This window comes from Ursus maritimus, unplaced genomic scaffold, assembly GCF_017311325.1.
Source record: "Ursus maritimus isolate PB19 unplaced genomic scaffold, ASM1731132v1 scaffold_3, whole genome shotgun sequence".
Classification (NCBI taxonomy): Eukaryota; Metazoa; Chordata; class Mammalia; order Carnivora; family Ursidae; genus Ursus; species Ursus maritimus.
This window is the reverse complement of record NW_024425563.1, coordinates 32,285,973-32,313,497: the sequence shown is the minus strand read 5'-3', so window position 1 is coordinate 32,313,497 and position 27,525 is coordinate 32,285,973. Positions and strand designations below refer to the sequence as shown.

General features: G+C 37.1%; 1 protein-coding gene across 11 annotated transcripts in view; it reads left to right on the top strand.

The window, feature by feature from the left end:
* The window catches only part of ST7 (suppression of tumorigenicity 7), a 231,959-nt gene that overhangs the window by 50,223 nt on the left and 154,211 nt on the right, over window positions 1-27,525 (top strand). Inside the window, exons 1-2 of one of the 11 annotated variants that reach the window (XM_040644078.1) lie at window positions 576-1,092; window positions 18,225-18,308. The exons of 9 other annotated variants lie outside the window; for them this stretch is intronic. Coding sequence is in view for 1 of the 2 variants with exons in the window: in XM_008705787.2 (XP_008704009.1) it covers window positions 1,071-1,092 (22 nt within the window). In the remaining variant the exon portion in view is untranslated. Of the gene's footprint in view, window positions 1-575; window positions 1,093-18,224; window positions 18,309-27,525 lie in introns of those variants that run through there. One more of the 11 variants, XM_008705787.2, reaches the window with a different exon arrangement.

Genomic DNA, 27,525 nt, shown 5'->3' with positions numbered 1-27,525 from the left:
ATGAAGAAAAATAAGGCCAAAGAAATGGGATAAGAGAAATATATGTTGATTATATATATTCCTAGAGCTATGGTTTTCACATTTGAATAATAGTTGCAACATAACTAATAATGTAATTGCTAACATTTGAGAGCTGACTGTGTGCCAAGCACTGCTCTGAACACTTACAGTGTTATTTTACTGTTAATATATGGGTATATTTGTGGGTATATTTTTATGCCCAGAGTGTGTGTGCAATAGTATACATATTTTCACATAATTGCGATTGAGTGTACAGCCCTTGATCTGTCAGTCTAGCATAAGCGTAGAGAAAAAACAATGAGTTCTCTAGTTATTTTAAAAGGTAGTTTATTTTTCTCTTTTCTGATATTCTTAATTCCCTTGAAAAGTTTTACTTGCTGCATACAACCAGGAACCCCAATCTGCATATCTTTGTGGTTAGTTGCTGTAAAGCCAATATTTAAATTTCTTTGAGGTCTTTTTTAGTGCCTTGTGTTACAGGATGAGGATCTCGTCAGGAGGGTGAATATATATGTGGCTCTGGGTCTTGTGCATTTTGTGACAAAGGAATTCCCCTTTGAATCGCCTGCTCCCCTGAAGCCCCTGGAGCCTCTGGCTCAAGCAGCGCCGTCAGTCTGTGCAGTGTCTCTGACGTCATCGGTGTATGCATAAGCCCTGCTATTGTCTTACTGCTACAGCAGGGCTGGGGATTGCAGTATCCGCTGTTGCTGCTGCTCCCAGTCCTGCCCCTGCTGCTACCTAGTCCTGCCTCACTGCATCCCAGAAGAGCCACGTTGGCTTGCCTTTCCCTATTGGATTTTCAAAAGCGGCTCTTCGGTTTTTGTGCTGTAGGAGACCTTGCTTTTCAATCACACGGGAGAACACTGAAGCTTGTAAGAGGAGAATCTGGCAGCTGGACACAGCTTGGACTGCATTGTGTGTCTTCATGACCCCTGCTGTGTAGCGGCTCATCTTTTCACTCTCACACGTACACTCTCCTCGATTTTATTTCCTTCCTTTTTTTTTTTTTCTTTCTTCTAATTTTTTTAAAGCAGCCTCTGGAGCCAGCCATGTTTGGCACTGAATCTTCATGTAAGTAAATGGATCCCACTTCTTTACTATTTAGAAATCTGTTTGCTGTCAAGGTTTCATTGGCTTGGACTTCGTATCACTTTGCCTTAGGTCATTAACAGCCTTTGTATTTTGGCTCTAATTACAAAGGAATTGGTCCCAGGGAAGCTACTCCTCCTTAACTGGGTTATTCATCCTTAAGGCCAGGGATGTCAGGGTGGTCAAAACCAGGCCTTTAAGAGGGAGGAGGGAAGAAGACAGGAATCCAGGCAGTCTCCCCAGAATGTGGTAATTGATGGGATCAAGTCTGTCACTGATGTATTGTGGGTTCTATAATGGTCCTTAAACCTAAAGTAGAAGCTGGGAGGATCTGAGATGATAGTGTTTATTAGAAAGGGAAAGAGGGTTTATAGTTTTTATCTAAAAGGAAAACAAAAAGGTGTCATTATACCCTCTTCCTCCATATTTTTACAAAAGCATAGGAGTAGACATTGTATGCAGATTTAAGGAATAAGAAATAATTGTAGAGATTTTTTTTTTTTTTTTTTTACACAATGGTTTCAATGTTGATATGCTGGCTAGCGTCACAGTCCAGCAGCATCATATCTGTCTTAAAACTTATACAATGAAATTGCTTTGGTGCAGAGCAGGCCCTGCACAATGGGCTGGGCTGGACAGCACTTGTAGACAGCTACAATTGGTATTTAAAAAATGATGACCAGCCTGACTAATTTGAGTATTATTTAATGTTGGATATAGAATAATATAACTTATCCATGCAGTCATACAGGCTCTGCAGAATATTTTGTCATTATCCATAAGCAAAGGTGACAGTTAAGTATTTCTGAAGAGACTCAACCTGCTCGCCTAGAACATTGAAAATTGGCAAGATACCATCTTTGTGGGGAGAAGGGGGTTGGGGCAGGAATTTAGGAAATGCGTTTCTTAAGAATTTATAATCTGACCTTTTCTTTCTGATCTCAGGTGATCAGTGTGCCTATTTGTGTGCAGCTGATGATTGTTCTAGAATAGTTGTATTTCAAGAGAGCTTATAATCCTCAGTTTATTTGTTTCTTGATTGGTTTTTTTTAAAGGATTGATTAAAAAAATTTTTGTTGTTTCACATGGAAGCTTCTCATTGCTGAAATTAACTACACTGACTAATGAAGGTCAAGATAGAATAACAATGAGATATAATGTTCCATTCAGCATATGATAATATTATTTTCTAATAATTTAAAAGTATTTTTTGAATTCACTTAATGGTACATCTGGAATTATTGTCACCCAAGAAGTAGGAACAGATTATTAAGTGGCAAAGACTTTCTACAGTTTCATTTTAGTCATGGAATTTTGTTTAGGTAGGAGCCTAGGTATGGACAGAGATATTTATCTACTGAAGGAAAATTAGTCTTATTACTTTGTTTAGCTGAAAATAGAAGTTGAAATTCAGTGTGGGAGTCTTTGAGCTCTTGGATTAGGGACTCTAACAATGTCTGGCCAGGTTTACTAAGCAGACACAGCCTTTCTTGATTTTCAAACCTGATCTTTTAATAATGTCACCCATGTGCTATGTGGTATGTTTGGAAACTGCTGGTTGCTTTTGGTCTCCGTAGCTACCAGATTACTGAACAGACAGAATACCATTCAGAAGACAGAACATCATGCAGATTTTTGCTTTTTTTTACCTAATTGAGTATTAAGTTTTGCTTCTTGCTTATCACGGGAAGACCATAGATAGGTTCGTATTGTAAGTGATAATCATTAAGTGTTGAGAATGGACTGTCTTCTTTTGATAAGGAGATGCCTCAAATCTATACTCAGAGTTAAGACAAGTGTATTTTCTTTCTGTTTTGAGGGATGGCTGTCTAGGCCTTTAATTTCTGCTTTTTGGAGGCTTTATAACCTGAAACTGTCTATTTTTAGAATATTCAGAAAATAAGTCACATTTCAAGTTCTAATTAGTTCAGGAGGGATCTTCAAAACCAACTAAGACATTCTCACTAAATTTTATAATAAATGCTTGCTTATCTACCCTATGTACAGTATTGTGCTAGTTCCTGGAAAGGTCATTTTTTTCTAACATATTCTGATTTCATTATTCTTATTTTTGATTTCTGGTTGTAGTACTTTGCTTGTATTAGATGCTTTTACTTTTTAAATTGAAGTATGGTTTACATAAGATAAAATGTGTAAGTCAAAGTATGCAGCTCAGTAAATTTTTGCCTATGTTTATACCCATGAAGCCACGCCTCAGATTAAGATACAGAATATTTATATTACTCTAGAAAGTTCCTTTGTGATGACCTTTCCCAGTCAAAAGGAAATCACTATCCTGACTTCTTTTGCTTGTGGAGTCACATGTAAATGGCCCTTGTAAATGTTGTCTCCCTTGCTCTTTGCCTGCAAGAGAAGGAAGTGTCAATGTCCTCATTTTTCAAGTACTAGAGTAAGTTGATTTTATGTTTCAGACCTTTGTAGTCAGGAATTTTTAGTAGCTGGTATCACATTATAACATGTTCTGTGTCACTAAAATAGTATTGCTCCATTTAAATACCAAAAGACCCCTCCCCTCAGCACACACATACAAAAGCCTTAAAAATGTCAAAAAATTTACCTGGAAGAGTAGACTACTTGTTCTTCAAAGTTAAAGACTTACATAGCTTTGACATCAGAATTAATAAATGCTCTCACATTGTTTTAGTGAATATATTTTGATATTATTCTAGTGAATATCTTTAACAGCGCCAGTCTCAGTTTTTCTGACTTAGTGGACCTGAATCTCCTTGGTTGTGTAGATTGGCTACTGTCTATTTTGGGCCCACTTGGAATGCCAGTGTTCTATGTTATATGTGGATTAATCCTTACAAAGCAGGAAGTGTATGTAGCTTCTGTAGCTCTGTTACCATCTTGAAGTATTTCACTGAGCTTTTCCTTTACTGAAATTTCCCATGTCTAAAAATGGGAGTAGTATGTCTGCTCTTTATCTGCTTTGAGGAAATGCAATTTTAGTTTCTGTGGTCAGAATAATTTAGGTTTAAGAAAAAAGTACTATCAGTAAAATTTTGTTGAGGGAAGTAGTTATTAAAATGCATATTTTTGGTACTTAATTTGACTTAATGAAATTTGAAAACCATAAATTGAATTCTACAAAAATTTGAAAATTTTGCTTTTCTCTTAAAATTTTATAAAGGGACAGAAAAATTTCATCTTTTCTTTTGGTGGAATAAAGAAAACTGGTTTTGTACTACTGTCATTTGGTTACATCCTTCTTGATAAAGCCAGTTATTCTGCAAAGCGTAAATACTTCAAGTACAATGAATATTTATTCAATTAGCATTTATCTGGCTCAGTCCTCCTCCCATCTCCCCTCCCATGTTTAACTTTTTCAGGCCTCAAGGGTACCATTTAAGGTGTGCTGTGGTGGGAATTGTGCCCTGGTTTAACACATTAATATGTCTTCCAAAGAACCTGCCTCATTAGTCCAGTGAAGAGAGCAACAACTTACCTTTTGAGAAACAGCATGCGTCTGGGCAAGTCATTTAATCCCTCCTTCCAAGATTTTGTTATAGTTGTAATAAATTGAAAAGAACATCTAGTGTGTCTGTGAAAGGGAAAAAGAAACTAACATTCCAATAAAGCGGTAGGATTTAGTGAGCTTAGTGGTGATGGGGAGATGGTGGATGTGTATGTCAGGATGTCAGTTCTCTTTAGCTCTAGTGTGGCTGGCCCTGCCATTGTCTGGATGCCCACATCACCTTGAGTAGGTAGCTAGATGCTGGAAAGGATTTGGGATACATGTGATGCCCCATGTGATTTATCTTTGATGGGCACCAAAAGTTCAGCTCCTGCCCTTTGTTTTCATTACTGATGAATGCATTAAGTTGGAACTGACAGCTTCTCAGTTTTAATAGTGAGTGTGGTACCGTGTTTCTAAGAATAATGTAATTATCTCAAATTTTGAGCCATTGTATAGAAGATAGTCAAAAGAATATACTCTAGCAACATTAGGTCACCAAGAAACTGTACAATTAAACAGGCATCTCTTTGATAGAGAAACAAATGAGTCACACTCCTTTCTTTACATGCATTTCAGGGCCATTCTTGATAATCAGTCATACGTGAGATTAGACTTGGGTCTATTGTATTGCTGTAATTTCTGTGAATCAGTTGAGATGTTAATAGTTACCATGTTCATTCAAAAATGGCTATTCACAACTGGACCATTATTCAATATAAGTCCTACTTCTTATTAAATAATTATGTCGGGGTGCTGTTTTCGCTATTAGTGTTTGACATTCTAGTGCTATATTTCCCCCCCTTTAATAGATTCTGTCATATGGAACAAGATAATTTAGGAATACAGCCATTTCCCTTTCCTATAGGTTTAACTGGCTTTTAGTACTTAGCTGCCTTGGATTTTAGATGCTTTCATCTTACATAAAGCAAAAGTACAAATACTTGTGTATACATATAAAAACTTGCCTCTACATCAGCACTCAAGCAGTGAAAGAAAAATATTATTCTACATGACTTCAGATAAGTAGAATACCACAGACTGCTAACGTCACGAATATGGGAAAATAATTATAGATAACAGAGATTTATGTTAGGACATTGTCATACAGGAGCCTGGGAGAGCTAAATAAAACTCATATAACATTTGACTTGTTTTGCAAAAATTTTTTCTTTTCTTTCCTTCTGACAATATAAATTCTGATGTGAAATTTCTTTTGGGTTTCTTGCCTGTTAATAGTTGACATTGTAATTTTTAGTATCAACAAAATATTTTAAACTAAATAAGATAGAAAAATATTTTTCTTCTGGATATTTATATACTTATTCTTCTAAAACAGAAGTGGAATAAAGATACCCAATGGTTATTTTCAAATTCTCAGATTACTTATTTCCACTTGAGTATTGGTTTCCCTAATTGTTAGTCTATAGTTTGTTCAGCAGAAATTGCACACGAGTTTTCAGTGATCTGTTGTTTTCATTGTCACAATGGACCAGATTCATATCCTGTATAAACCATGGGGAGTCTATGGGGAAAAATGACCATATATGGAAACTTTCCCCATAGACTCCCTATGGAGTTACACAGGATGTGAATAGGATTCATTGTTGTTATGGATTCTGAGTTGGAAAAGTCACTACTAATGTGTATTTTTAACAAGAATAATAGACATTGCATTAAATTATATTCAAATACTATTAAATTTTCAATATAAGACTATATGGAGCATAAGAATATGAATTGCCAATTTAAAAATTGTTTTTCAAAAGTATTGCTATCCCGGGGCGCCTGGGTAGCACAGCGGTTAAGCATCTGCCTTCGGCTCAGGGCGTGATCCCGGCATTATGGGATCGAGCCCCATATCAGGCTCCTCTGCTGTGAGCCTTCTTCTTCCTCTCCCACTCCCCCTGCTTGTGTTCCCTCTCTCGCTGGCTGTCTCTGTCTCTGTCAAATAAATAAATAGAATCTTTAAAAAAAAAAAAAAGTATTGCTATCCCACCATTTTTTCCCTAACAAATATAAAGCATTTATTAACATGTTTATTAATATGTTAATTAGGAAATACACAAATTTTGAATTATTTGCAGGTCCTGTGATGTAGTCCTAACTGCTGTGCTAGAATAGTGAATTATAATATTGTCTGTATAGAGATTTTGCTTGTATTAATAATGGATTCATGTAATTGTGAACTGAAAGACGAAGATATAGTTTAATACACGTTGTAGAAATGGCAACAACCATGTGCCAGGTTCAGTGACTAATCAGTGCAGATGCCTGGATTCAAATCTTGGCTCTACTATATTCTACCAGGGTTTGGCCACCTATCATCTAAGTTCTTCTGGCCCAAAATATGGCTTATCCAATGAACTCTTTTTTTTTTTTTTTTTTAAGATTTTATTTATTCAACAGAGAGAGAGACAGCCAGCGAGAGAGGAAACACAAGCAGGGGGAGTGGGAGAGGAAGAAGCAGGCTCATAGCGGAGGAGCCTGATGTGGGGCTCGATCCCAGAATGCCAGGATCACGCCCTGAGCCGAAGGCAGACGCTTAACCGCTGTGCCACCCAGGCGCCCCTATCCAATGAACTCTTGATATTAGGGGATCTCGGTGTTAGGGGAATCACCTTTTTTGGGACAGGACATTTGTACCAAGGTAACATTTACCAAGGGTCATCTGTGGAGAGTAGACTTCAGTGTTGAGAAAGACTGGCTAAAGAAAGGGAAATGTCACTTTCTAGACTGGGTGGAAGTTCTTTCATGGAAGTCTTTGAAGGGACTTAGTGGGAGTTCTGAAGAGAGGAGACTGCATGACACTGGATGAAACTGGTCCTAGTTGGCAAATGCTCAGCTGTTTCTTACTACTGGTCACCCCTCATGGCAGGCATCACTAATTGGTCAAGTACTCTTGGAGGATTGGATTAAGCCACTGAAGTTTAGAATGTTTAAACACTTCATCTGTGCATTAGTGTTAAACACTTTATCTGTGCATTAGTGTGAATCATAGTCACATAAATAAATATTTTATCTTGCAAATAATTACTGAATTAAAAAAGATTAGGAATCTTAAGAGTTCTGGTAATATCCCTTTAGATATAAAATAAACACACCATTCTGTGACACATTATGGTTCTCAAAACTGTCAGTAGGTTAATGATTCAGAGCCACCACTGGTCTCTTTTGAATGAAATTTACACCAATTTAGACCTATCCCCAGAGTGTGGCAGGGTACCTATCATATACTCAGCACTCATTCCTTAAAATTTGAATCTGCTGTGGCTTAAGGTAATATTATTGAGAATATGCTGTGTGGGCTTTATAGGATGGTAATATTGGGTTTAATTAAATATTCTAGGCTAAGGAGTATATTACACCTAAGTGGCATATATCAGGAACATCCGAGTGAATGACTCTTACCAGTCACCTTTTGGAACAGGAGCAGTTTACACAGCAGAATAATAGCATATGGATTTTTATTATTAAGCCTATATTTGTTATAGGTAAACTGTTATATACTGATACTTAGTTATATATTGGTAGTCAACTGCATTTCATCTAAGTTAACTTATTTTTTAAGACTATTAAGTAAAAATAATGAAGTATTATAATCACCAGTCTATTTACAGCATGAAAACTAAGAATTGTCTCTTGCCAATCCTGATATAATTTTAGGAATTGGAAAAATTGTTTTCCATTTCTTTGTGAGAATTTTAAATTGTTAAAATTCAGGCTTATTGGCATATTTTGGGGAGTACTGAACCTCATTGGAATGTATATAGATTAGGAAATCACAGTGACTCCATTAGAGTATTATTTACCACTTACTTCCTTCATCCTTAGCTACTTCTAGAACACCTAGTGTTAGCAGGAGGCTTTGGTAGGGTTTGGCTTGGTGCGATGCATGGATTCGAATCAGGAGTCTGGAATTTCTCATCTGAAACTTTGCTAGATTTGTTTTAGTATAATGGTGTTTCGGTTATCCGTTGCTGTATAACAAAGTACCCCAAAACATAGTGTCTTAATATAAGTGTTTATTATTGTAGTTCACAGTTCCATGGGTTGGCCATACCCAGTGGTGGTTCTTTTGTGAGGTCTCCAATGCAGTTGCAGTCAGATATCTTTTGTGGCAGCAGTCATCTGAAGTCTTACCTGAGCTGGAGGTCCAGGATAGCTCTCCCACATGGATATCAGTTGAAGCTGGCTGTTGACTTGGGGCTTAGCTGGGGTTGTAGGCAGGTATGCCTACACTTGGCCTCTCCATGAGGTTCAAGTTTCTAATAGCATGGTGCTAGGTTCTCAGAGGAAGCATCCCATGATGGAGCATTCTAAGAATCCCAGGAGGAAGCTGCAAGGTTTCTTATGACCTAGCCTTGGAAGTCTCAGGAGCCACATCTGCCATATTATATTGGCCAAGCAAGTCACCAGGACAAGCCCAGATTCAAAGTGAAGGGAGTTAGACTACTTCTCTTGGTGACAGAATGGCAAGGTCGCATTGCAGAAGAGCAGGGAGGATGGAAAATATGTAGTGGCCGTCTTTGGAAAATACAGTTTGCTACAAGTAGTTTCTAAACTCTGTTCCATGAAGTTGGTAACCCAGAGTGCTGCTGGGCTTCTCCAAGTCAGGAGTCTGCCAGTTTTTTCTATAATGGGCCAGATAGTGAGTATTTTAGACTTGTGGACCATACAGTCTTTTTTGCAACTATTCAGCTCAGCCATTGTGGCAAATAAGTGGCCATAGACAAATGAGTGTGGCTGTATTCCAGTAAAACTTTATTTATGAACACAGAAATGTGAACTTCATATAATTTTCACATACCAAAAAATGCTTTTCTTTTTAAATTTTTCCCCCCAAACATTTAAAAATATTTTAAAAAAAATTGTTATATCATGGGCTGCAGAACCAGGTGGTAGGCAGGCTTTGGTCCATGTGCTTTAGTTCAATGACCCCTGCTCTTAATATTTAATCTGAGTTTCCTTTTTAATAACTGCAAAGCTTAAAGAAAAACAGATATATTCATATATTAAAAATAACTACTTTTGATGTATAGGAGGTATGACTATAGATGAAGTTATGTTCTTGTTGATTGATTTTATTATTAAATGTTATAAATTTGAACTTATAAATGTAGTCTGTTTTACATATTGGGCTCTTGCATAATATTTTGTTTGAAAAAAGATTGTGTTAAAAATGAATGAGAGGGGTGCCTGGGAGGCTCAGTCGTTAAGCGTCTGCCTTTGGCTCAGGGCGTGATCCTGGCGTTATGGGATTGAGCCCCACATCAGGCTCCTCCACTGGGAGCCTGCTTCTTCCTCTCCCACTTCCCCTGCTTGTGTTCCCTCTCTCTCTGGCTGTCTCTCTCTCTGTCAAATAAATAAATAAAATCTTAAAAAAAAAATGAGTGAGAGAGGGCACCTGGGTGGCTCAGTCAGTTGGACGTCTGCCTTCAGCTCAGGTCATGATCCTAGGGTCCTGGGATCGAGCCCTGCATCAGGCTCCCTGCTCAGCGGGTAGCTTGCTTTTCTCTTCCCTCTGCTGCTCCCCCTGCTTGTGCTCTCTCACTCTCTCTCTGCCAAATAAATAAATAAAATCTTAAAAAATGAGTGAGAGAAAAAAATAAGATAGACAAAACCCTATGACATTTGAAGGCTTTAATTTTAGTCTGTTATCAGAATAACATTAGGTGGCAAAAGTAATACAGGATATAGAGACTGTGTGATTCTATTTCACAAATATTTATTGAATGCAGAGGGTTAGCATGTGATAAGAAATAAGAGAGCAAAAAGCTTTCAAGAAATTTAAAGTTCAACTGGATATGGGGGAGTGAGGCAGTGAGAGAGGGAGAACAGAGAGGTTAATAATACTAAAATTATATTTCTCATTCAGTTAAAACAGTGTAGATGAGATTGTTTTTGATACTAGTGCCCATGGGTCAAAGAAAAAAATTGGTTCTCATTGGAATTGGCATTGCTTATAATGTATATATGTATATATGCTGACAAGGAAAAGCAGTTTTTTCTTTAAATTTATTGAAGGACAATTTACATATGATAAAACATATCCATTTAAAGTGAACAGTTTGGTGAATTTTGGCAAATATATACATATATGTAACCATCCTTATCATTACAATCAAGATAGAGAACATTTCTATAACCCTAAAAAGTTCCCTTATGTCACTGTAGTTAATTTCCTCATCTCTAGAATTTCATATAAATGGGAACATAGAATGTATACTACTTTTGTGTATAACTTCTTTTGTTCAGCATAATGTTTCAGCCATGTTTGTGGCAGTTGGTAGTTCATTTCTTTTTATTACTGAGTAGTAGAAATAACATAATTGGCTTAGCCATATGCCTATTGATACTGAGTTGTTACCTGTTTTGGGTTCTTACAAATATAGCTGCTATAATTGTGTAATTCTTGGAGTGGACATATGTTTTCTTTTCTCTTGGATAAAGACCTAGAAATGCAAATGTTGAGAAACTTCCAAACTGTTTTCCAAAACGATTATACTTTTTAACATTCCCATCAGCAATGTGTGGGAGTTTAGTTGCTTTATATCCTTGTCGACCCTTGGTATTGTCAGTCTTTTTAATTTTAGCTAATTTAGTGGATGCGTAGTGATAAGATTTTGTGATAGAATTTTCATTTGCATTTCCCTCATTCTTAAAGATGTTGAACATCTTTTCATATGCTTATTGGTCATTGGTATGTCTTTGATGAAGTGTCTGTTCAGGTATTTTGCCCATTTTAAAAGTTGGGTGTTTGTCTTATTGAGTTTTGAGGGTTCTTCATATATTTTGAAACAAGTCCTTTGTTAGATATATGTATTGACAATATTTTCTTATAGTTAATAGCTTTTAGTTTTGTTAACAATGTTGTTTTTAATTTTGATGAAGTCCAGGTTTTTAATTTTTTGAGTCAGATATAAGAAACGTTTGCCTATGTAAGGTTGTAAAGATTTTTTCCTTACCTTTTCTCCCAAATGCTTTATATGTTTTGCTTTTGTCTGTGTTATGATCTATTTTGAGTGAAGTTTCATATATAGTTTGATATAAAGGTGGACATTCATGTTTTCCACCAAAATTCAGTTGTTTCAGTACCTTTCTTGAAAAGACAATCCTTTACTCATTGAATTGGCAACTTTATCAAAAATCAACTGCCCCTTGGGGCCCCTGGGTAGCGCAGTCGTTAAGCGTCTGCCTTCGGCTCAGGGCATGATCCCGGCGTTCTGGGATTGAGTCCCACATCGGGCTCCTCCGCTGGGAGCCTGCTTCTTCCTCTCCCACTCCTCTGCTGTGTTCCCTCTCTCGCTGGCTGTCTCTCTGTCACATAAATAAATAAAATCTCAAAAAAAAAAAAAAAAACAAACCAAAAACCCAAACATCTACTGCCCCTATATTTCTTGTCTCTGTATTTTATTCCAGAGGTCTATATGTTTATTCTTAGACCAGTAGCATAGTCTTGATTGCTATGGCTTTATCATCACTTTTGAAATCAGGTAGGGTAAACCCTCTAGGTCTGTTCTTTATAAAAATTGCTTCGGTTATACTTGATCTTTCATATCCAAAGAAATTTTAAAATTTGCTTGTCGGGACTCCTGGGTTGCTCAGTCGGTTAAGCGTCTGCCTTCCGCTCAGGTCATAATCCCAGGGTCCTGGGATCAAGCCCCACATTGGGCTCCCTGCTCAGCATGGGAGCCTGCCTCTTCCTCACTCACTCCCCCTGCTTGTGTGTGTGCTCTCTCTCTCTTCTCTCTGTCAAATAAATAACAAAATCTTTTTTTTTTTTTTTTTAAAGACCAACCCTAAAGGCCCTTGTTGGCCACCCTGTCAGGACCCCTCTCACTCTTGAGAGCTCTTAAAAAAATTTTTTTTTTTGCTTGTCAATTTCTGCAAAAAGTCCTGCTCGGATTTAGAATGAAAGTGTGTTTTAATCTAGAAAGCAATTGGTAATAATTGACATTTTAACAATATTGAGCTTTCCAATTCATAAACATGGTATCTCTCTCCCTTCATATAGTTTAATTTCTTCCTGCAGTGTTAAAATGAGTTATGAAATTAAAAGAATAGGTTTTTTTTCATAGATAAAAGAATGCATATCTGGAGTATAGTAACTTATCTCACCCACTGAATACGAGTTCCTTGGGAAAGTAGACTAAAATGTAAAAGTGGTGGTATTAGTAAAATGTCATTAATTTGAAGTTGGAGGACTTGTTTGCACTTCTTAAAACATCTTAAATAGCCTGAAAAATAAGACTTCACAAAACAAATGTTGCCATGAAGAAGTCTTTTGGGGGTATGTTTTAACAAGTAGGTAAGAATGGTTTGTATGTAGAACACTTAAAATTATGTTCATGTAAAATGCTTTTATAACCCCAAAACATTTGCTCTCTCAATAAGATAAACTATATTTCTTCCTCTTGTTTTTTATATCTTAGGAAATCACTGTATTTTAGAAGTAACTTCACTTCAGTTTTTGCTGAAATAGTCACAATACTTTAGTTAGAAGGACCTGAACTTAGAATTTTTATATTTGGAAACAGGATCCCCCTCTTATGAAACTGGTCCGGTAGTCCCGTTGAGTTATCGGCCTTTTTACAAATCTGATAAATCTATGGATTCTTATGATTTCAAGAGATTTAAACTAGCCTTTCTCCAAAAACAGATTCAGGTTGGCATTTGTCACCTTTAAAAATTGAATTGACTTTATTTAAGAACTTTTTCTGATTATTTGACATTAGTTGTGGTAATTTCCAAAAATCTTTAAACTTCATAAAGCCAGATTTGATAGAGATTGAACTGACTTGAAATAGCATGCTGTATGTATATACATTATAAATGTGAATTTATAAACACTTACCTGATGTCTAAAGTGACTGACATCAAGTCCCTCCACCCCTGTTTTAGGTGGCTTATAAAATGGCAGTCCTGTCATAACCCCCAGTTAAGTAATGTCTTTGAAAGCTGTGGGAATGAATATACTTATTGGGTTATGAGTTCGTCTGTACTGACTTTTTCTCACCCTTTTCCTGTGTTGGTCCCAGGTAGCCATGCTTTATTTTTGGTGTAAGTACATAGTACAATGCTTAAGAAGTGGGCTTTGAGACAGACAAAAACATGGTTTTACTGTGTTGCCTTCGGCACCTTCTTTTTCAGCCTTAGCTTATTCATATTAAAATGGCGATAATACTAACAGACACATGAAAAAATGTTCAAAATCATTAGCCATCAGGGAAATTCAAATCAAAACCACACTGAGATACCACCTTACGCCAGTTAGAATGGCAAAAATAGACAAGGCAAGAGACAACAATTGTTGGAGAGGATGTGGAGAAAGGGGATCCCTCCTACATTGTTGGTGGGAATGCAAGTTGGTACAGCCACTCTGGAAAACAGTGTGGAGGTCCCTTAAGAAGTTAAAAATTGAGCTACCCTATGACCCAGCCATTGCACTACTGGGTGTTTACCCCAAAGATACAGACGTAGTGAAGAGAAGGGCCATATGCACCCCAATGTTCATAGCAGCAATGTCCACAATAGCTAAATCGTGGAAGGAGCCGAGATGCCCTTCAACAGATGACTGGATTAAGAAGTTGTGGTCCATATATACAATGGAATATTACTCAGCTATCAGAAAGAACGAATTCTCAACATTTGCTGCAAAATGGACGGCACTGGAGGAGATAATGCTAAGTGAAATAAGTCAAGCAGAGAAAGACAACTATCATATGATTTCTCTCATCTATGGAACATAAGAACTAGGATGATCGGTAGGGGAAGAAAGGGATACAGAAAGGGGGGGGTAATCAGAAGCGGGAATGAAGCATGAGAGACTATAGACTCTGAGAAACAAACTGAGGGCCTCAGAGGGGAGGGGGGTGGGGGAATGGGATAGACCGGTGATGGGTAGTAAGGAGGGCACGTATTGCATGGTGCACTGGGTGTTATATGCAACTAACGAATCATCGAGCCTTACATCGGAAACCGGGGATGTACTGTATGGTGACTAACATAATATAATAAAAAATCATTAAAAAAAAATAGAATGGCAATAATAGATTACCTCATGGGACTAATGGAATAGGTAGGTAGGATGGCAAGCCCTTAATGGCACATGATAAGTAATCAATAATTTAATTATTTTAAAAGTTTTCATACCAGAAACACTAGACGCTGCATGTATATTTGATATAAGATGGAGTATAATCAAGGATATAATGATAGCATCAAATGCATACAGATTGAGAGTAATGAGGAAAAAATTGTTTTAAATGGAAAAACTTTTAAGTTTGGTCCCTGCCATCTGGCAGTCTGTGTTCTAAGGGGACGAGATGAATGAAATTATAATTCATGCATGTATAATAAAGCATACTTTATTTACATCGATACTAATTTATGTAAATGTTTTCACACATGCACATTTACACGTGAGTCGTGCTTTTCTTGCTTCTCTTTGCATCCATAGTCTTCTCACTTCTAGTATTATTCTCTTGGGTTTCTGTAATAGTCACCTTAACTTAGCTTCTTAGCTCCCCTTATTCCATACGTAGGTCCATTCTACAGGTGACTTTTTTGCCCTTTAAAAAAAATTGAAATCTAACTACCGTACAATAAAAGACACAGATAGTAAGTGTTCAATTCCATGAGTTTTGACAGTTTCACACACTCCTGTAATACTTCACTAGACACGTAAGATACAGAGCACTTCTGTCACTTCGGAAAGTTCCCTTGTGCCTCTTCCAGTTTCCCTCCTTATGAGGCAATCATTTTCTGATTTGTGTAATTTAGTTTTACTTTGGGCTTATTATATATGGAATTGTGCCGTTTGTATTCTTTTATGCCAGCTAGGTTTTCAGTACCCAACACCTGTTCAAAACACTCTCAAGAACTCTTCATTGCTTTTTGAACTAAATATAAACTTTTTGCCCAGGTGTTCAAAGCTAGCCACCATGTGGTCCCTACTTTCCTTTCCTAGCTTAACTTCTACAACTACTCTGAACGTATTATTTGCTTTTCCTGACTCCCTTTTTTCATGGAAGGCCTTCCATTTGGATCTTACCCTTATTTCCAGCTCTTCAAACCTCAACCAGTCTTTCTCTTTGAAGTTCATCTCAGCTACCAGTTACTCCGTGACTTTCCCTGGTTCTCCTAATGTGATTCTCCACCTTTTTTTTTAATCATCCCTTGATCATCATCATAGACATTCTTTTTATACACAGAACAATTATTCTCAACTCCTTTCTAAAGTCATTATTCCCCCGTGCCCCCTCTCCCATCCCACCCTTATAATCACTGCTCCCTACTGAAAAGCATCACACATTTTTGAATACACTGTTGCACTTTCCTTTTTTTTTTTTAAAGATTTTATTTTTAAGTAATTTCTACACCCAACTTGGGGCTCGAACTCACAACCCTGAGATCAAGAGTTGCACACTGTATGACTGAGCCAGCCATGTGCCCCACCTTGTTGCACTTTATAATGCAAGGTGCATGGTTCCTGCTTTGCATGCTTTGGAGTCTGACTTTCTGGTCTGGAATCCTCATCCTTGCAGCTGTGTGACTTTGGATAGGTTAACTAATTTCTCTTCACCTCAGTGTATTCTCTAGAATGAGCTAATGTATAGTACTATATCGTGAGATTGTTTTGAGTTTTAAATGCCATAAGATGCTTATTACCTAGTAAAAGCTCAATGAATGTTACCTTTTATTAGGTAGAGTCTTTGATGTTATTGCCTTATCCTTCCAGTTGCATTGCATTTTCCTAGGACTTGGGAAGTTTACTCACCTTTCGGCTACCAAACTAAATACTAAAGGTAATTTGTCCATTTAATAGTTTTTTATATGAAAATCTATGATGTGTTGGGAAGAGCTATTTAAAGATAGAACATTGGTGGTTCTGGGTTGTATGCTTACTTTACCTATCTGTGCTTAATCTCATTTCTCAGTGTTTTGCTTATTAAATATAATAATGTCAGTATCCATCTCTTTATTGAGGAAAATGTGGAATTCATGCCTTTGTAGTGGTACCATATTTTAACTTATCTCAAGCTTGATATTTAAGGAGAATCTTTTAAATACAAATAATATTCCCCAATTTATCTGGTGTATGTGTTTGTATTTTTGTTTGTTAGATTTTCTTAAAGTCATGCATATCTGTAATTCTTTCTTTTAAAGCTTTATGATACTTTTATGTAGATGCTGCAGCAAGTTATGCATTATTTAATCTCCATTTAATTTGGTTAAATGGCATCTGATAAAGTCTTGATTCTTATGTGGGGTGCACAGAATTATCACTATTTAAGGAGGAATAATAGGGAAATAAAAGACCTATGGGTTTCCTTTTGGATTTTTTCCTTTAGGTTCTATACCATCATGTTTCAGGGATGTTTTTGTTTGGCTCTTTAAGGGGGAACAGGCAGCATTCCCACCGTACCCAGTAATATGTGTCCATATTATGAAAGACTTTTACTGTGTTGTTGCAGCATGCCTAGTTTTCCTTTAAGCTTTCACTAAGCAAAGACTCTGTGCCTACCTTTGATTCCACGCAGAGGATTGGAGAGTTGGGTTTTTTAGATATAAAATACCTAGGTCTCTGAGTCCTTAGGTCTTCATCTCCCGGGTAGTCACTAGCTGCACACCTGACTATAGTCCATTTGTTTTTAGTATTAAATTGACCTTTTCCAGGCTCTCTTGTTGAGGAAGTTGGATTCTGCATAACACCAGCTGTGTGTGGTGTGAGAATGGAACAATAAGTCAGGGATGCAGAGTATGCCTCGCCTTTGTTTCCTGAAATTGTGCATTGATTTCTTTTGTCAGTAGAATATTTCAAATGAATGAAAGCAACATTTTCTATTTTTAGTTTTTTTCTTTTTGGTGGGGGAGACTTCTTTAAAAAGCAAATCATTCATCTGCAAATTCGGATTTTATTCAGTATATCTAATTTGCTTAAAGTAAAACACATATATAGTAGAAATTTTAAGTTTCCTTCAATTTCATTATTTTCAAACCCTTTCACTTCACAGGAACTTGATTATTTAAAGTTGTTTTTTAGATTTTTTCTTTTTAATAAATGAAATATCTCCATTTTAACCACTGCTGCCAGCATGAGAATAGCTTTTTCATAAATAATTTCAGAATTTTCTCTACTTGACAACTTTAAGCAGGATAAAGCTGGACTGTGTTTATAGAGTTCATTTTTCCTTTCCTTTGGTATTGAATATAATTTGTAGCTTCAAAAAATTAGGGTTAGCCTTTAGATAAATTCTTTGTAGAATAAATAATCTTCAAAGAATTTGCTAGTTCAGGATCTAATATGACCAATCAGATGATTAGGAATTTTTGAGATACATACAAAGAAATATGTAGCCTCATGCCTATTTCATAAATCATTCTGGAGGTTTCTTAGCATATAAACATTAAAAGCCCGAGATGCTGGTTTTTCTTTTTCTGACCTGGACTGCATTTGTGGAGGTCCCATGCTGACAAGTAAAATAGTTGCTTTCTATTTAAGAAATCTCTTTGGGAATTGTTTATTATGGTTTGGGAAGCTCATTCCACACACGAAGGCTTGACTTTCCTGTGTTTTATTAGACCTCCTTACTCCTGAAGCACTAAAAATTCTGTTTTGCCTTTCACACAGTGAGCCGCCTCTCTAAAGGTGAACAGCGCTCTGTGGCAGTCTGGTCACTGTGATCAATGATGGGATGTCAGCCCAAATAATGCGGTATATTTTATCATTTGTATTGTATGGGACCCCCAAAAATGTCATGTCTGGAAAGAGGGACAGTGTGATATTTATCATGAATCAGTAGAATCTGGATAGGAAATTACTGGGTATTTTACTCCTTTTGCTGACTGGACTTTATTTTTTTGCTTTTGAAAATCGATAGTAGAAATAAGGCTAACGTAGCAGCTGTGCTAGGTTTTGTACTTAGTTTCCTCCCCAGCCACTGTGAAAATGAGATAATCATTTAAGCTGCCTTTTCCGAGAATCCTGTTGAAACAGAAAAAGGAAGTGGGGCCAGGAGCCTTTAGGTGGCAGTTATGTCTTTTCCTGGGGCAACCATCTATCGCATTCATACACTCTTGGGTTTGGGATGCCCATTTTGTATTCTGAAACAGTAGTTGCCTAGTAATAAAAGGTCCTGTATTGGGTGGGAAAACCCCAGTTGCTTGATTCTTCCAACTCAGTCTCAATTTAAAATCCTTTTCTACTGGTAGGAATGGGTGTGATACTATTGTCAGACTTTTTTTTTTTTTTTTTCCATGCCAGTGTTTAGCACTTCAGCCTAGAGGTCTGTTTATACTCTTATAAAATTCAGCAGGTTGCTTCGTATGAAGTTTCTTCCTCCTTCTAACCAGGCTAAAAGCTGTTGGTCGGAGCCAGCACTCTCGCTCTAGTAGTGCCGGCAGTACGAAGCAGAGAGAGCAGTCCTGGCCTGAGCAGCTGCCCTGGAAGCCGCTCGGGCAGCCGGAGCAATTGCCTGTGCCGTGCCTTATGAGGCAGCCTTCCGCCAAACATCGGAACATCGGGGCTTTATGCTGCTGATCAGAGGATTTGGCATTGGGGAGCAAGGTCCTGTGACCTTGCATTTTGTGTGAAAATACACAGCATTGCCTTTTTATGTTACACCCTTGATGTACAGCTCTACCACAAAAGCCAGTTTTAAGATGAAGAGGAAAAGATTTTATGATGCCATGTAAACTGAGCAAGTCACTCAGATGTCATGGATTAGAATGGGTGGAAAACAGAGAATCCTGTGGTAGAAGACTGATTCAGAAAAGTGAATCCTAGCCTCTGACCATCACCTCTTGCATTGACTGCATAGTCTCTCTCAAAATCAGGATAATTGAGTGCTATAATCTTTTCAAATTCTCCTATTGGAGATGAAAGGAATATTTTATTCAATTTTCATAAACTATTAAAATGATCGGTTACATGTCAGCATACTGTGTTGCACTTAAAGATTTTTTTTTTAAATTGTTCTTATGTTCCTTGGGGTTTTTTACTGCTTCATGAATGTGTGAAGGAGAGATCAAGTGAGACTTTTAATTACATGGCAAATAGCATAATCTTGAATTTCATGAAATTATTTCTAGGTGGAGTTGTCTCCAATATCTGAAATTAGAATTTAGCTCATCACTGCCCAACATTTAAGTTGTCAAGTTGATGGTAAATTGTTGCTTTGGGAAATAATTTACTACAGTAGGCTTCTGGGGGGACATTAGTTTATATAGGAATGAGAATGACCCTAGACTGTATTGAACTAGTTATTTTAGATACTTGTGCTCAGTGTGTGGAGATTTTGAGGGGAGATATTTTTGATAAAAATATTTGGTGCCCTATGTTCTTTAAGGGTGGGATGATGGTGGGAGAGAAAAGCCTGGACTTTGTGTCACTATAGCCTTAAGTGGAAGATACCTCATAGATGCTAGGAGTTAAAAAGGTAGATCTAATGTGATAACTTTTCTGTAATTTACCTGGAGTCTTCTTCATTGCTAATGATCATACCTAAACTAATTGGAAAGTAGTTCTAATATACCAACTAGAGGGGACCAGAGCAGATGGTAGGGTTTGGCAGTTGTTATTGCTGAAAAAGACTTGCTCGCTTTTGTTCCTGTATTAATTGTCGCTGGCCAGGTTTCATCCTCCTTATAAATAAGACTTTCCCCTAGTGAGTATTGATTGATACCTAATGACATTTTTATTTCTCAAAGTCAGGGTGAGAGCTATTTTTAAAACACGAAACCATTTTAATCTTTTTACATCTAAAATAGTGTGTTGTTTCCATAACACACCAGAGTTCATTTTCACTGTAGACATCTTAAATAATACAAATGGTGAAAAAAGGGAGGGAGAAGAAAAAGAAGGCTCTGAGTTTCGGAGTCAGATAGACTCGGGATTGAATCTTTCTCTGCCTTTTATTGGGCAAGTAATCTTTGGTAAATTTGTAATCTTTCAGTTGAGGACAACACCTAGCCCCTGCTGAAAGGGTATATGTAAATGGCTTAAAACTGCTCCACATATACGAAGTGTTGAATGGGTAGCTATGCGAGAATAGATACAATAGACCAATACAGGACCTGTATTGATTGAGCACTTACAGGGCAGTGTACTGAGAGATTTATATTATATGTAGATGCACAGATATATTTATAAAGGGCTGTGTGTGTGTGTGTGTAAAATCTAGTGAACATTTCCAACTCTGTCTTTAAGGCATACGTATTTAATAAGATCTCAAATCCTTCCACTTGGTGATAACTTGTCTTAATCTGTTTTAACATAAAATAATCTTGGAGTATACGTATAAAAGGATGTCATTTTGTAGATACTACTTTGCAGTCTGTTTTTTTCTCACTTAACAATATTTTATTTTGCCACAGTATTTTTTTTAGGATTTATTTATTTATTTGAGAGAGAGAAAGAGAGAGAGTGTATGCAAGCAGGGGGGAGGGGCTAAGGGAGACGGAAAGAGAGAATCCTCAAGCAGACTGAGCTGGGAGCCCAACTCGGGGCTTGATCCCAGGTCCCTGAGATCATGACGAGAGCCGAAATCCAGAGTCAGCTGCTTAACCGACTGAGCCACCCAGGTGCCCCATATTTTGCTATAGTATTTTAATGGCATTTTGTCACAATACCAAATTTAATGGCCACAGGTTATTTTATTGTAAGTTGAAACATATTTTTAATCTTTCAGTAATGGTTATTTAATATTTTTTTCTCCTATAAACAGATACGGTAGACATTCTTGTGGTTAAATCTTTGCACATAGCCATGCCTTTTACCTTAGGATGAATTCCTAGAAGTGGAATTGGAGGACAAAAGGCATCAAAAGTTTAAAATACATAGTTCCTATTATCAGATTACCCTGGGAATTTGTACTTTTCTTTGGTATATATTTAAAAGTATCTTTGTGTAAAGTTATAAGATCATGGAAGAACACAATAATATCATTCACTTTCTCTCTTTTGTATAAGAAAAAGAGAGCTTTTAATTTTATTTTTAAAAATTAATATTTTGTGTGTGTGTAAAAGAAAGGTGACTGAAATGAATCTCTCCTCCCTATTCCACATCTGTGCAGATGCCACGGGGTAGTTGGGACCTTTGGTTAGGCTGTGATCCTGGTGAGTCAGGCTTGAGTTCAGTTTGGGCCAGTTGGCCCTCCTCTTTATAGTCATGGACCACACTGCTTGGCCCCGCAAATTGTCCTGCAAAGTTCGGACAATGGTCATAAGTGAAAGAATCTGCCATGGGAGCTAGAAGAGCCCAAGAAGTTTCATCAGTAACATGCTTGCACATGGAAATCAGTTCATTTTAAGAACTTCACACTTTGTCAATTGGTGGGTTAAGTATATATTTACTCTGCACAGAAAATCCCCACTCTATGGCATACTTAAACTGAACAGGTTGCTTCACAATAAGTCTCCAGGGAATGGTTGTAGGTAACTTTATTTTAAAGATTAGAATCTTAATCTGCTGATCCAGTTCATTTGTTTACCAGTGGGTCTGGGTTTGTTGCTATGGAGTGCTGATAGGTACCAGTTACCTTTTGGGAAGCTATCACTGGTAGAAAATGTTGCTGATATATATAGACTTTCATATTTGCATTTAATAGAGTTTATGCAGTAAGATAGTTGTCAAAAGGATCTACATTTAACTGAATTAATCTAGTGTCTTGAACAATATTTTCCCTCTAGTTTAATTCTATAAAACTTAATTCATGGAATTATACTCACATACCCTACCAAACCTTTGTATTATTCATATTTTTTTCCTCTTCTCTTTTCTCCTCCCCCCACCATCTACTGCTTTTTCTCTGGATTTAGGCAGAGTTATCTTCAATAGAAGATGCTTTCTGAAATATTCAAAGATTTCTCTGGGGAAGTCTTCAGAGGCTTCACTAGTGAGCAAGGAAGCCTGGGTGATGTGTGTGCAGATGTATTAGTTGATTTTCATTTAAAGGGCTTAGAAATGTGTCATCCTGAAATACAGGATTGAATTTCTACTGCTTATTCATTTATTTCTACATTGAGGATGAATGTAATTTTAATAGGTGAGGAAACAGATTGGTTATTCATTGCAGATTCTGCTATTGCTGGAGTGTTCAGCTTTTCTCCTCTAGTGAAGCTTAGAGATGTTTATGTGCCAAGGATTCATGTTACAGTCACTAAATCAACCAGAGCTGTAGAACAGTAGTATGGATACTTTAAAAGAATTAATATTAGTGAAAAATGAAGGTCTGCAAAACATTTGCTATTGGGAAAATTTGATCAATGCTTGGTGCTAGCCAGAATGTTCTCTTTTCCATACAGTTTCATATACTTTGTTTCTCTTTGCATTATTACTCTCTCCCTATGTATATTGTCTTTTAAAAAGATCCTTTTTCTCATGTATAAATGCTCCTTCTGTCTGCATGCATATATATGTTCCCATTTCCCTAAAATAGCTTGATAGGCTATTTCAGCAAAGCATCTTTTGCCTTAAAGAAAAATAAGAAAATCCTTCCCCCTAAACTGCATGCCCTTGCCTGTGGTAAGCAGAATAATGATCTCTAAAGATGTCCATGTACTAATCTCTAGAACCTGTAGATATATTACTTTAAATGACAATGGGAAATTAAGTTATTAGGTGGAATTAAAGTTTCAAATAAGGTGACTTTAAAATACAGAGATTATCCTGGATTATCTAGGTGGCCACAGTGTAATCACAATGGTCTTTAAATGCGGAAGAGGAAGGGGGCGCCTGGGTGACTCAGCTGGTTAAGCGTCTGACTCTTAATTTCAGCTCAGGTCATGATCTCAGGGTCGTGAAATCGACCCCCATGTTGGGCTTTGCGCTGAGCATGGAGCCTGCTTAAGACTCTCTCTCCCATTCCGTCTTCCCCCCTCCCCTGCTTGTGCGCACTTTCTCTCTCTTTCTAATAAAATAAAAAAATATGGAAGAGGAAGGCAGAAGAGGCCAGAATAATGCGATGTGAGAACAACTCAACCTGCTGTTGCTGGCTTTGTAGATGGAGGAAGAGAGCTATGAGCCAAGGAATGTGGGTGGCCATATGTAACCTTTCAGAAATAATCTTGCATAATAAATGCATGTATATATTTTCTCTTCCTTTTATTTTACAGAAATGGGAGCTTTTTATCCAATACTTTTATATTCCTTGAGTTATTGCTTTTTTGATCAAGTGTTGAAAAAAGATATAGAGACTTATCATTTATATTGATTGCATTCTTTTTAAGAAAAAGCTTTTTAAAAAATTCCTTTATATGACTGTACCACATTTTAAACAGTCTTCTGTTGATGGGCTATTAAGTTGTCTTCAGGTTTAGCTATTGTAAGTTGTCCTAAACCATTTGGGTTGCTGTATCAAAATCCCATAGACCTGGGTGGCTTATAAACAACAGAAATTTGTTTCTTGCAGTTCTCAAGGTTGCAAAGTCCAAGATCAAGGCACTAGCATGGTAGGATTCTGGTGAGGACTGGCTTCCTGGTTCATAGATGCCATCTTCTTGCCGTGTTCTCACATGGCAGAAGGGCAAGGGAACTCTTTGGGGTCTCTTATATAAGAGCATTAATCCCCTTCCTGAGGATTCTGCCCTCATCAACCAATCCCTTCCCAAAGGCCCTACCTCCAAATACCATATTTTGGGTGTTAGGATTCAACATTATGAATTTTGCTAGGGGGGATGCCAACATTCAGTTTATAGCACAAGTCTTTGTGAATATGCGCAAGTGTATTTGCAGCATAAATTGCTCAAAGTGGTATGGATGGATAAATCCATGAATTTAAAGTTTTGATGATTGTTTCCAAATTACTCATCAAATAGCCCATCCAATGTGTACTCTGTTTTGTAGCTTCTGTCTGGGCTAGATGGTACATTGATTTTTTAGTCATGGTAAAGTGGAAAGTGTAAGACACTTAAGAGAGAAAGATCAGACAGAATGTCACTCTCTTTATTCCGTATTAAATACAATGCCAAACATTGTATCCTGATTGCCAGGGTTGACTTACACAGATGATCTGGGTCTTACAGCCAACGTAGTTCCTTTGGCAGTAACGAGTTCCTATGGCAGAGTTGGAGTACCCCTGTCCTACAGCCTCATGTGTGTGATGACTGTGCAGGTGTTAACAGAAGGGAGGAAAGGCAGTGTGACATCTGGCCTTTTATTTTCCCTTTTTTGGGATACTGATGGACCTAAGAACACAGTATTTAGCTAGCATATGTGAGTTCTGCATGTAGTTTTTCTGTTTTGGAAATCTTTAGCCCATCACTAGGAGAGGCACAAGACTTTGGTACATTTTAATTTTTTAACAATAAATAAGCTATTGTCTCATGAGCAGGAAAAATTGTGTAGCATGTTCACTGCCATGTATTTTGCAAATAAAATTTTCCAGCTTGTCATTCATGGCATTCTTCTCTCATGCAGGTATTTTAAATATTTATGTAGTCAGGCTTACAAATTTTTTTGTTTATGGGTCTTGTGTTGTGTCTTGCCTACAAAGGCCTTCCCTTCTCCAAGATTTAAAAAAAATTATTAAAACCTCCCATATTTTCTCCTAGGACTTTTACACTTTTCTTGTTTACTTTTGAATCTTTGATCCACTAATGGATTTTTTTTCTCTTTTTGAGGAAAAATTCATGTAATTAAATATTAAAATGTGATTTGGCATAATCTATAGGGCCTTTATGTTGAATATATATTTTAGACTGGTGGTTCCACTCAGTATATATTCTTTCATGAATGCTGGTAATTAATAATAATTCTTTTTTGGTTTTGAAGTTTTCAATATAACTGTTAAGGGTGGGATAAATAATGTTTTGAACCATTATTGCAACATGCAAACAGTTCACCTTTTTGTTTTAGAATTATCATGGTAATCCATAAAAAATTAGACATTCAAGAATGAGTTAACTTCAAAGCATCACAAAACACATGCTATTAATAATCAATCTTTGGAGCACCTTGCTGTTGTCTCACTCTACTTCCTCGTGTCTGATTATAGCAATTTGGGGGAGGAAATGTATTCAGTCTTAGTAATTTTTTATTTTGACTTAAGCTTCCCAGTGGGGGAAATAAAGATGAATTATTTATTCTTTATAGTTTTAGATTTGTTGTTTGAAATTGGTGTTGATAAAAATAGTGACTAATGAAGCAAGCATTGGTATGCGTTGCTGGAGTGTTTGAGACTTTCCTTTCTAATTTTTCCATTGTGGCATAACAAAATTCTGTTCTACTTGAAGAAGTCATATGTTTAAGACAAATTAAATTTTAAGGTCAAGAAATATTTTCTTCATTAAACATATATTACTTCCGTGTTAACTGCCTCGCATTCCCAGGTCAACAGGACCTCTCAGAGGAAGCCAGAGAATTTCCTGTGTTTAATTGCCTTTAGTCAATGAAGGCTTGTCATGAGTGAGTTCTAAAGAGGGCCTGACTGCACTTCCCAAGATGAGGAAGTGATCCTCTACACCATCATAATACATTATTTGCTATTTATTGAAGTCAGAATATTTTGCCAATTTTATTTTAGTTCTTCAGATTTTAATATTAATACTGTTATTTTTTTAAGTCCAAATTTTGCAAATAACACCACCATACCCTGTGACAGAGCAAATATTATTCCCCTTCACAGTTGCATAGATTCCAGTCTAGTGAACATTAGTGCCTGTTTTGCCTGGGATGTGTTTCTTAAGTTTCTAGCCAGTTTTGCTTAATTACATTTACATTTCTCAGGGTCAAACGGGCTTTGAGAGGACAATAGAAAACCACGCTTACTGCTTATCTGTGAGGGCTTCAGCTCCGAAGAAGGTATATTATCATATTCTGCCTCTGGACCACCCCTGCTTCTTGTCATTATTTAGTTTTCAATGTATATTCTTTTGGAGTGCACAGCCCTGGGACGGGTGCTTAAATGCCTACTTTTCCCCTTTCCTTCTCTCTTAGATGTTGTCTTTCCTTGGCTTCATAAGGAAAAGAAACGGGATTGTTGCTGTTTTGATTTATGTGTCTGATAGAACTTTTCATTTTAGGGGAAGGGCATGAGGGAGGTGGAAGAAACAGGAAGAGGGATAGAAGAACCTTTCTTTCTAACAAAACCGATTAGATAAAACCACTCATTTGCTTAAAAACTGATAAACCCGATACCATTTGAAAGCTTGACATGTACCAGGCATCATTTAGGTGCTTTGTGTTCTTAATTCACTTAATCCCAAAGGTAGGTTTTATTATCCCATTTCACACAGGAGGAAATTAATTCAAGAAAGTGTGTGTGTGTTTTTTTTTGTTTTTTTTTTTTAGAGAGGGAGGGTGAGTAGGGGCAGAGGGAGAGAAAGAATCTAAAGCAGGCTCCATGTCCAGCACAGAGCCCAACGTGGTGCTTGATCTCATAACCCTGAGTTCATGACCTGAGGTGAAATCAAGAGAGAAAGAGAGAGAGAATTAAGAGAGAGCTGAAATCAGCAGAGAAAGACAATTATCATAAGGTTTCACTCATATGTAGAACATAGGGAATAGCAAGGAGGACATTAGGGGAAGGAAGGGAAAACTGAAGGAGGGGGAAATCAGGGGGAGATGTACCATGAGAGACTGTGGACTCCGGGAAACAATCTGAGGGTTTCAGAGGGGAGAGGGGGTAGGGGGATAGGGTAGCCCAGTGATGGGTATTAAGGAGGGCATGTGTTGCAATGAGCACTGGGTGTTATATGCAAATAATGAATCACGGAACACTACATCAAAAACTAATGATGTACTATATGGTGACCAACACAACATAATTAAAAAAAAAAAAAAGAAAGAAAAGGTTGCTCAGTGGACTGAGCCATCCAGGAGCCCAATCCAGAGAAGTTTTAAAGAAGCTTGTCTAAGGTCACACAGTGTCAGAGCCAAGAATCAAATCCAGAACTCTATGACTCCAAAGTTAATCATCTATTTCTTATATCTC